The sequence below is a fragment of the Clupea harengus genome, chromosome 10 (assembly GCF_900700415.2).
Source record: "Clupea harengus chromosome 10, Ch_v2.0.2, whole genome shotgun sequence".
Taxonomy (NCBI): domain Eukaryota; kingdom Metazoa; phylum Chordata; class Actinopteri; order Clupeiformes; family Clupeidae; genus Clupea; species Clupea harengus.
In genome coordinates this window covers 19128029-19140528 of record NC_045161.1, presented here as the reverse complement: position 1 = coordinate 19140528, position 12500 = coordinate 19128029, and the positions used below count along the sequence as shown (strand labels likewise).

At 46.8% G+C, this 12500-nt stretch overlaps 1 protein-coding gene across 2 annotated transcripts in view; it reads right to left on the bottom strand.

Annotated features, from left to right (window-relative positions):
- The window catches only part of dnai3 (dynein axonemal intermediate chain 3), a 28443-nt gene that overhangs the window by 1599 nt on the left and 14344 nt on the right, over positions 1–12500 (bottom strand). Inside the window, exons 17-22 of one of the 2 annotated variants that reach the window (XM_031574296.2) lie at positions 8005–8120; positions 7524–7587; positions 5897–6027; positions 4272–4476; positions 3781–3872; positions 3300–3422 (exon numbers count right to left, since the gene is read on the bottom strand). In XM_031574296.2, coding sequence (XP_031430156.1) covers positions 3300–3422; positions 3781–3872; positions 4272–4476; positions 5897–6027; positions 7524–7587; positions 8005–8120 — 731 coding nt within the window. The remainder of the gene's footprint in view (positions 1–3299; positions 3423–3780; positions 3873–4271; positions 4477–5896; positions 6028–7523; positions 7588–8004; positions 8121–12500) is intronic. The other variant, XM_031574297.2, reaches the window with a different exon arrangement.

Here is a 12500-nt window from a genome sequence, read left to right as displayed (position 1 = left end):
AATCCTATGAAAACATATCTCAAAAAGTGGCAAATTGTTACAAACTGTTGCTTTAAGTCACGCAAAAATAATGTACAGCCTATACATACTGCCTGTAAATCTGCTCTAAACGCACACGCACAGAATGTAACCCTCTGGCTGTTGAGTTTGTGTGATGCTAATGTCACCCTTTTCCAGCATATGGGTATCAATGAAAATAACAGTGTGACAAACAAGCTGTAAGCAGTATGCAAACAGAGATGTGAGGGATGAATCACATTCACTGTAATTTGCTCTGTAAACATTATTTTAGCGGGAATTCATTTGATATGCTCGTGTTTAAAGCAGCAGTAAGGAGTTTTGGTCTAAAACTAGCAAGCTGACAACCTAACAGGCTTGCTGTGAAAGCTTTCCTCATATTTTTGCAAGAGAGTTCACCCTCCACATAGTGCATATCCTGGGCTGTTTGTGGGAACGACATGCATTTATCTGTCCTTCACAATGACCAAATACCATCAAAACAAGATGATATCAGAACTAGTTACCTATGAAAATATATCTCAAAAAGTGGCAAATTGTTACATACTGTTGCTGTAAGCAAAACAAGAGTAATGCACAGCCTATAGATACTGCCTGTAAATCTGCCCTAAACACACACACACACACACACACACACACACACACACACACACAGAATGTAGGCTGTTGAGTTTGTGTGATACTAATGCCACAGAAAAGCATGTGGATATATACAACAACAGCGTGACAAACGGGCTGTAATCAGTATGCAAACAGAGATGTGAGGGATGAATCACATTCACTGTAATTTGCTCTGCAAACATTCATTTTAGGCAACTGGGGCACTGATAAGGCCCAAGCACTTTGTTTATGCTGACGATGCTACAAAGTGCTTTCTGAGGTTGGGTGGGACTCAGTCAACAGCTAACCAAATTTGCTGCATGTGTGAGGATAATTACAGATTACACACACACACACACACACGCACACGCACACGCGCACTCGCGCACACGCGCACACGCGCACACGCACACACGCACACACACACAATGGAAGGCAGCGTGATCAGCACATTGTCACCTGCTGTTCAGCAAGTTTTCCCCTCAGTGGCACATTACATTACATTTACATTTAGTCATTTAGCAGACGCTTTTGTCCAAAGCGACGTACAAGGGAGAGAATATTCAAGCTACGAGCAATAGAACCTGGTGTAACAATAAATAAATACTACTTTACATTAGAAATATAACAAAATGAAATAAAAAGAAAGAAAGAGTGCAGAAGTGTAACTGCTGTAGTTGCAAGTTACGCACTAGTCGAAGTGCCAGTTAGGACGGGAAGTGCTCTCTGAAGAGTTGGGTCTTCAAAAGCTTCTTAAAGGTAGAGAGGGACGCCCCTGCTCTGGTAGTGCTGGGCAGCTCATTCCACCAACGTGGAACTACAAATGAGAATAGTCTGGACTGCCGTGCTTGCACAGACGGCAGTGCCAAACGACGCTCACTAGAAGAGCGCAGCATCCTGGGTGTAACATTTGCCCTTACAAGAGCATTTAGGTAGGTGGGAGCAGAACCATCAAGCACTTTGTAGGCAAGCATAAGTGACTTGAACTTAATGCGAGCAGCTACAGGCAGCCAGTGGAGGTCAATGAGTAGCGGGGTGACGTGTGCCCTCTTCGGTTGGTTGAACACCAGACGCGCCGCCGCGTTCTGGATCATTTGTAGTGGTTTCACCACGCAAGCCGGCAGGCCCGTTAGGAGGGCGTTGCAGTAATCAAGGCGTGAATTCACCAAGGTTTGCACCAGCAGCTGGGTGGCATACTGGGTTAGGTACGGCCTGATTTTGCGGATGTTGAATAGCGCAAAGCGGCAGGACCTAGAGACAGAGGCAATGTGGTCCGTGAAAGTCAGTTGGTCATCAATAATGACCCCGAGGTTTCTTGCTGTTTTGGATGGAACAAGAGACAAGGAGTCAATATTGATGCTGATGTTGTGGTGGATGGCCTGTTTGGCTGGAAAGACCATCAGTTCCGTTTTGGCCAGGTTCAGCTGAAGGTGGTGGTTTTTCATCCATGTGGATATATCAGCAAGACAGTCCGAGATCCGCGCCGAGACAGTGGTGTCCTCAGGAGGGAAAGACAGAAACAGTTGAGTATCATCGGCATAGCAATGATAGGAAAAACCATGCGAGCGGATGATAGGGCCCAGCGAAGTGGTGTAAATGGCAAAGAGAAGTGGTCCCATCACCGAGCCTTGGGGCACCCCTGTGGTAAGGTGGTGAGGTACAGACAGCTGACCTTGCCATGACACATTGAACGAGCGCCCAGTGAGGTACGATTCAAACCAGGAGTGCGCCTTGCCAGAAATGCCCATACTTGACAGTATGGACAGAAGGATGCGGTGGTTGACTGTATCAAACGCAGCTGATAAATCAAGCAGGACGAGAGCTGAGGATTGAGCTGCTGCTCTAGCTGTTTTCAAGGCCTCCGTCACAGACAACAGGGCTGTTTCGGTGGAGTGACCACTTTTGAATCCAGACTGGTTTGGATCGAGGAGATTGTTCCTTGCTAGGAACTCTGTGACCTGTTTGGAACATTTTATTTTCAAAATCTCAACTTTATAGTGCAGTTGAAATTTATACGTTATAGGTTTATAGGTTATAGGTCTAATATACTGCCTATGTGACTGTTGCTCAGTATTGTGCAATAGCAGCACAAACACATGTTAACCTTTCATGTTTCTAAATACATATATAATGAATATCTTAAATTTCAACTGCACTATAAAGTTGAGATTTTGAAAATAAAATGTTCTTAGGTAGTGCACATTAATGGTTTTCCAAAAAGCATATAATGTACTTCACAAATTTCATCTGCACTATATAGGTAAAACCTTATACTATAAAAGTTGACACTTTAATCTTTGTATTGACTCAGGTAGTGCACATTAATGGTTTTATAATAGTGTTCCCCACAGTTGCCCTGACCAGGGGAACAGTAACGGTGAAAACCCATGACACCGTTACGAGCGACGCGATATTCTAATCCCATGCATTTCAACGGGAGCCAATCCATTGTGACGTAAACCACCGTTTTGGGCGACGCGACCGCTAAAAGTTGAAAAATGTTGAATCCTATGCAAATGAGGAGCGATTTTTCCCGGCAGCGGCCAATCAGATTGTTTGGTGTCGTCTCTGACGGTTTGAAAATGATATTTCCACACGCTACAACACGCCTACTCAAAGCGATGGAAGCGTATCTCGTCGCTGTCATGGGTTTGCACCGTAAGAGCCACTCCAACACTCACCGACTTCTTCCTCAGTTCTTCGGCCTCCATCTCTCTCCTCTCCTTCATCGCCATCATCTGCCTCGTCTCAAAGTAGATCAGCCTGTCACCCTCCTTGTCAAAGTACTTCCTTATGCTCTGCTTCTGCACCGGGAGAAAACAGTAACCTTCACTTAAGTGTGGCCCAAGTTTCAGTCATTCTTCCAGTATGTATGCTAAATGCTAACCATGCTAAAAATGGAACCGATGGTCTGAGTGTGGAAGAAATTTCTACCAGCTGAGATATGCAAGCTGATATCAGAACAGAACAGTAAGACAATGCTTGCATATCTCAGCTGGTAGAAATTTCTTCCACACTCAGACCATCGGTTCCATTTTTAGCATTTAGCATTTAGCATACATAAGACAATGCTTGCATATCTAGACATGCTTGCATAGTAGACATGACCAGAGTGAAGTTGTGGGTGATTTGCTGCACTGAGATTAGCCAAAGTTAACACACCTCACTGCTGGAAGGGGCTCGCAGTGTCCAGGGAATCTCCAGGATATGTAGCGTGCCAAAGTGGTCTGAGACGGCCAAAAGATGCTGCTTTGCTGTTTGAGTTAGATAAACAAATGATACAAAATATACAGTACCAGTCAAAAGTTTGGACACACCTTCTCATTTTTTTCTTCGATTTTATTATTTTCTACATGGTAGATACAACTTTTCTTTGTTTAGTACATCATTCCATATGTGTTCTTTTCATAGTTTAAATGTCTTCAGTATAAATCTACAATGTAGAAAATAATAAAAGTAAAGAAAACACCTCTCAAAAAAATGAAAGGTGTGTCCAAACTTTTGACCGGTACTGTACATTAAACACGGAATGCAGAGATTTAACGAGACATGTATTTGATATGTTTTAACATATATGAATGGTGTATAAACTTAGTGTAGCCTTCATGTGTACAACATGCTGGTGTCAGCAGGGTCATAGGGGAAAAGCTCACAGGAGATGATCCAGGGCTTGATGTTGGTGATCCGGGCCGTGGAGATGTTCTGGACCTGCGACGGCTCGTGGCTCTTCTCCAGCAGGTCCCACACCTCAATGCTGCCGTCCTCCTTCCCGATGAAGAACACCCCCGGCCGAGACCCAGACCAGCAGCCTTGGGTGCACCTGGTCTGGGACCACTGGGAGAGGATGATGGGGCCTACCTGAGAGCCGAGAGATCACAATCCTTCTGTTAGAGGAGAAACATCTCAGGAATCACGTTAGGGTTCTGTTAAACATCTCAGGAAGCACGTTAGGGTTCTGTTAGAGGAGAAACATCTCAGGAAGCACGTTAGGGTTCTGTCAGAGGAGAAACATCTCAGGAAGCACGTTAGGGTTCTGTCAGAGGAGAAACATCTCAGTAAGCACGTTAGGGTTCTGTTAGAGGAGAACAATCAGCAGTGCATGATTATTTCTATGTGAAATGACAAAATGACAAATGTGCTTTTAAACTACAAGAACGACAAAATAGTGCACAAAATACGTGCGTGCACATTCAAACGTCAAGTGAATGGCAGATACAGCAGTCGGTGAGTTCCACCGACACAGAAAATAGACCCCTGCATGTTGTAGATACAGGTCCCAGTTTATCAGTGCAAGGGTTCAACCTGTTTAATGGCCTGAGAGTTGAACCATTGAGAGTTGGTTAGGTTAAGCCACTAGGGTAATACACTGGAAATACGTTCAGCCAGTGCTTAGACATGTTGTCTTCCACACATTTGGCGTGCGTTATATAGTACCCTTAGGATGCAGTGCATACTGTGCGTGACGAAAGGCATGACATGTCTGAGCGGGTAAAAGTGGGTGTTTAAGGATGGAACACTATTTCATTTCCAGGAAAAGTGCACAGCTGGACTTTATACTTGAGACTATATCGTCAAGGAGCACACTGTGTGCAAACATTCAAAAGAAGAACTTTACCACTTCGGTTGATCAGAATGCCTGAAATATTCCTGAAAATATGCTGAACTGACATTGATGAGCGATGCATTATGCTCAGAGAGTTTAACTCGAATCATCGCTCCGCTTCAACATGACAAGCGCAACGCTAGCGGAGTCAACTGTTTCTCTGCCCAACCATAGCAGTAGAAACTCCACCACTTCTGACACATCAGTGTCATCCCCATAGCAGTAGAAACCCTACTGCTTCTGAAACATCAGTGTGTTCCCAACTGAATGCAGGGATGCTCTGAGATCGAACAAGAAACAAAGAACCTGGCATATAAGAGATAAAGAAATCATTTTTATGGAATAAAATATGCCATTATTTGAACTAGTATAAAAATAATTAAATCTGTGCTGTTCGGCTTTGTCAGTCAGTCAGTCTTCAAGATCCGTTTCTGTGCACTGCATGAATAAGATCCAGTGTCCCCCAAAGACAAACTTACATCTACCTAAGCATGAATCGGGGAAAGGTTGTGCGCAGCAATAAAGGCTTCGCGTTAGGTGGCGATGCTGATGATGGAAGGCAGAAGTCAGCACTTGTGTTAGCACTTCTGTGCACGTGGTGGACACTACACTCAATACGACCGCTGCTGAACGCTGCAATGCGGTCCACGGAATATTGACATCTGTAGGATTTACCATGACTCCCTCCTTCCAGATGGCAAACGTCCAGCCCCCCACCGTCAAGATGATGTCCTCGAAGAACGGCGAGCAGCGGACTGTGTTCACCAGGCCATCGTGGAGGATGTAGCGGTGGCTGGGTTTGCGACCTGGAAGAGAGAGGAAAAGTACAAATGAAGGAAAAAAAACAAGAAAAAAGAAAGAGGAGAGGCTCGGGAGGTTTAACCTGAATGTCACTTTGGGTACTGTGTGTGTTTGTGTACGCAGACCTGCCAACCGTGAAGAAAGTTTTTGAGTACCAGGGAAAAGCCTTTACACACGGCCATTTCCCCACTCGCTGCCATATCATCCAGATATGCAACATAATAAATCAGCTAAGAAGAAAACAATACAATCATATATTCTTGACAAGGAGGGATGAGTTTAACTACAGGAGTGATGAGTTTAACAACAGTGATGCGTGATGAGTTTAACTACAGGAGTGATGAGTTTAACAACAGTGATGAGTGATGAGTTTAACTACAGGAGTGATGAGTTTAACAACAGTGATGAGGGATGAGTTTAACAACAGTGATGAGGGATGAGTTTAACAACAGTGATGAGGGATGAGTTTAATAACAGTTATGAGTGATGAGTTTAACTACAGTAGTGATGAGTTTAATAACAGTGATGAGTGATGAGTTTAACTACAAGAGTGATGAGTTTAACAACAGTGATGAGTGATGAGTTTAATTACATTACATGGTTGGTACACAAAATGCGTGCAGGTTGGCAGGTCTGTGTATACCACTGACATCGGCAGGTCTGTGTATACCACTGACATTGGCAGGTCTGTGTATACCACTGACGATGGTAACTCATATACTTATGCCGAATGCCAGTAGCTTTTCAAATTCACTGTGAAAAGCGGAGTTAGCCAAAGGGTAATAGATATTTTCAACGCATCAGAGTTTAATTGCACAGCAGCCACCCTGACGGATATGGGGGTTTACACAAGGCAATTTCCTCTCGTTCAAAAACAATAATCCATCCTCCCAGTCCCCACGACATGATGTGCAATTTACTGAATAATCAAATGCACAAGTGCTGCCAGAATAAACATGACGGAACAGACTTAAATCTCCCACAGCAATTAACTCAAAATGGCTGTGCTTGATTTCCAGGGGCTGTCATCCTAAAATTGGATTTCGTTTGGCTCTGGTGGCTATCTGTGCCGATGCTTCAACATAGTAGATCCCATGGAATGAAGCACGGAAGGGAAACCTCAACCACATCGCTCGGGGAGAGACTAAGGCTGAGAGATAAGGCAGACGTGGTTTTCGACAAGACTGAATGATCCCCACTAACTAGGTATTTCATAATTAAAGAATAATGCTGATGCCCCAGGGTAGCTGTGGCTACTGATGTAGCTTACCACCACCGGTATGACTGTGTATGAATGACTACTGGACTCTGGACTCTGTAAAGCGACTTCGGGTATTTAGAGAAGCGCTATATAAGATTGAATTGATTGATTGATTGATTGATGTACAGTGGCTGCTCTGCCACATCACGGAAATGACCTCATTCAATATTGAGAAAGAACTGTAACAGATACATGTGGACTTTACATTTGTCCATAGATTGTGTAATAATCTCCTCTTACTTAACAGTTTTCCAGAGTCATTATCCCTCTCCATCTTCCAGTCTGTGTACACCAGTTCTCCATCCTGAAGCCAAAAGAGATAACAGTGTTTCTCAGATCTTCAAAGCAGTTACACAGACAGACTGTGTGAGGATAATTACAGACACACACACACACACACACACACACACACACACACACACACACACACACACACACACACACACACACACACCACACACACACACACACACACACACTTACACAGACACACACACACACACACACACACACACACACACACACACACACACACACACACACACACAGACACAGATACACACACACACACACACACACTCCATCCCATTCATGAGCATTGTAATCTGAATCATCTTCAAAACACAACATTCCTGGGAAGGAAAGCTTGCACAGAGCGAGGTGCGTCAACAGCTTGTTTTCGTGGTTCTTGCACAATGGGCATGACTCATGCATGACTCACCTCTGTTCCGACGTAGAACTTAGAACAGATATCCTCCATCGGTTTGAGGTGCTTAGCCGACGGAACCCTGAGCAGACTGTAGTCAGGCGCCTCAGCGGTAGGATGGGCTGTGGCTGCTTAAATACATGAACAGGAATACTGTATGATTTAATTGTATTATGAGGAAGACTATTGCCAAAAAACACTAATTCCCAAAACCACTGATAAGGAATTCCTGTTTAATTTAGCACCAATAGTATTAGCATAGCATAGTGCTGCACAGAATAGCAGGCCTATGATATAATACATTAGGATATATGTTTATTTGATATAATATATTAGGATATATGTTTATTTGATATAATACATTAGGATATATGTTTATTTTATATAATATATTAGGATATATGTTTATTTGATATAATATATTAGGATATATGTTTATTTGATTTATTTTGACAGATGTCATAGCAAATTACCAAGAGTGGTGGTTTCCTATATGATCTAATTCTTCCCCTGAGTCTAATGAGATTAGAGATGTGTACACCCGACCCTTAGCCCTCTCAGGATGGGTACGCTCCACACCCTTAGCCCTCTCAGGATGGGTACGCTCCAGACCCTTAGCCCTCTCAGGATGGGTACGCTCCACACCCTTAGCCCTCTCAGGATGGGTACGCTCCAGACCCTTAGCCCTCTCAGGATGGGTACACCCGACCCTTAGCCCTCTCAGGATGGGTACGCTCTACACCCTTAGCCCTCTCAGGATGGGTACGCTCCAGACCCTCAGGATGGGTATGCTCCACACCCTTAGCCCTCTCAGGATGGGTACGCTCCAGACCCTTAGCCCTCTCAGGATGGGTATGCTCCAGACCCTTAGCCCTCTCAGGATGGGTACGCTCTACACCCTTAGCCCTCTCAGGATGGGTACGCTCCAGACCCTTAGGCCTCTCAGGATGGGTACGCTCCACACCCTTAGCCCTCTCAGGATGGGTATGCTCCAGACCCTTAGCCCTCTCAGGATGGGTACGCTCCAGACCCTTAGCCCTCTCAGGATGGGTACGCTCCAGACCCTTAGGCCTCTCAGGATGGGTACGCTCCACACCCTTAGCCCTCTCAGGATGGGTACGCTCCAGACCCTTAGGCCTCTCAGGATGGGAGATGGGGAGCGAGGGGGCTGAGGAGGAGGAGGCCAGCGGCTCAGTCATCTGTCCAGCCATTGATGCAGGGCTGAGGGCAGGGCGTTGGGAAGACCAGGGCGTTGGGAAGACCAGGGCGTTGGGAAGACCAGGGTGTTGGGAAGACCAGGGTGTTGGGAAGACCAGGGTGTTGACCCAGGGAGGGCAGGGCGTTGGGAGGACCAGGGCGTTGGGAAGTCCAGGGCGTTGACCCAGGGAGGGCAGGCCAGGGTCAGGGGCAACACACCTGTGGGGTCCCACTGCCTCAGGGGCAACACCTGTGGGGTCCCACTGCCTCACAAACACACGACTGTCCGCTGGGGCCAGGGTCAAAACTGACCACTTACGCGCCTCCATATCAGCAGACTGCTGATAGAGCGCCCACTATCAGTAAACTATCTATGAGCTGGATCCAATTACAGCGCTCTCTCTCTCGCTCTCTCTCTCTCTCTCTCTCTCGCTCTCTCTCGCTCTCTCTCGCTCTCTCTCTCTCTCTCTCCCTCTCTCTCTCTCTCCCTCTCTCTCTCTCCCTCTCTCGCGCTCTCTCGCTCTCTTTTCCTTCCTCTCATTAAATATTTAGATGCGTAGAAGTATAGTTTAGCTTATACCGTTTCTGTGTAGAGACACAAATTAATCCAACTCCAACATAACCTCCATAATTAGTGGTCAGATGGCGAAGCCAACCTCTCACAGAGCACCTGGCACAGGGCACACACACCAGAGCACAGATCACACACACCAGATCACAGAGCACACACACCAGATCACAGAGCACACACACCAGATCACACACACCAGATCACACACACCAGATCACACACACCAGAGCACAGATCACACACACCAGATCACACACAGCAGATCGCACACACCAGATCACAGATCACACACACCAGAGCACAGATCACACACACCAGATCACACCAGCACACACACCAGATCACACACACCAGATCACACACACCAGATCACACACACCAGATCACACACACCAGATCACACACACCAGAGCACAGAGCACACACACCAGAGCACACACACTAGATCACACACACCAGATCACACACACCAGATCACACACACTAGATCACAGATCACACAAACCAGATCACACACACCAGATCACACACACCAGAGCACAGATCACACACACCAGATCACACACACCAGATCACACACACCAGATCACAGAGCACACACACCAGATCACAGAGCACACACACCAGATCACACACACCAGATCACACACACCAGAGCACAGATCACACACACCAGATCACACACACCAGATCACAGATCACACACACCAGATCACACACACCAGATCGCACACACCAGATCACACACACCAGAGCACACACACACACACCAGAGCACACACACCAGATCACACACACCAGAGCACACACACCAGATCACAGATCACACACACCAGAGCACAGAGCACACACACCAGAGCACACACACCAGATCACACACACCAGAGCACACACACCAGAGCACAGATCACAGATCACACACACCAGATCACACACACCAGATCACAGAGCACACACACCAGATCACACACACCAGATCACAGAGCACACACACCAGATCACACACACCAGATCACACACACCAGAGCACAGATCACACACACCAGATCACAAACACCAGATCACACACACCAGATCACACACACCAGATCACACACACCAGATCACACACACCAGATCACACACACCAGATCACACACACCAGAGCACAGAGCACACACACCAGAGCACACACACTAGATCACACACACCAGATCACACACACCAGATCACACACACTAGATCACAGATCACACAAACCAGATCACACACACCAGATCACACACACCAGAGCACAGATCACACACACCAGATCACACACACCAGATCACAGAGCACACACACCAGATCACAGAGCACACACACCAGATCACACACACCAGATCACACACACCAGAGCACAGATCACACACACCAGATCACACACACCAGATCACAGATCACACACACCAGATCACACACACCAGATCACACACACCAGATCACACACACCAGATCACAGATCACACACACCTGATCACACACACCAGATCACACACACCAGATCACAGATCACACACACCAGATCACACACACCAGATCACACACACCAGATCGCACACACCAGATCACACACACCAGAGCACACACACACACCAGAGCACACACACCAGATCACACACACCAGAGCACACACACCAGATCACAGATCACACACACCAGAGCACAGAGCACACACACCAGAGCACACACACCAGATCACACACACCAGAGCACACACACCAGAGCACAGATCACAGATCACACACACCAGATCACAGAGCACACACACCAGATCACACACACCAGATCACACACACTAGATCACAGATCACACACACCAGATCACACACACCAAATCACAGAGCACAGATCACACACACCAGAGCACACACACCAGATCACACACACCAGATCACACACACCAGAGCCCAGAGCACACACACCAGATCACTCACACCAGATCACAGAGCACACACACCAGAGCACAGATCACACTCACCAGACCACACACACCAGATCACACACACCAGATCACACACACCAGGTCACTCACACCAGATCACACACACCAGATCACACACACCAGATCACACACACCAGAGCACACACACCAGATCACACACACACACACACACCAGAGCACACACACCAGATCACACACACCAGATCACACACACCAGAGCACACACACCAGATCACACACGCCAGATCACACACACACACCAGAGCACAGAGCACACACACCAGAGCACACACACCAGAGCACACACACCAGATCACACACACCAGATCACACACACCAGATCACACACACCAGAGCACACACACACACCAGAGCACACACACCAGATCACACACACCAGATCACACACACCAGATCACACACACCAGAGCACACACACCAGATCACACACACCAGATCACACACACCAGAGCACACACACCAGAGCACAGATCACACACACCAGATCACACACACCAGAGCACACACACCAGAGCACAGATCACACACACCAGATCACACACACCAGAGCACACACACCAGATCACACACACCAGATCACACACACCAGAGCACAGATCACAGATCACACACACCAGATCACACACACCAGAGCACACACACCAGAGCACACACACCAGATCACACAGCACACACACCAGAGCACACACACCAGAGCACACACACCAGCACAGAGCCAGTGGTGCTGTCAGGCTGTGAATCTGACACATATCCATGTCA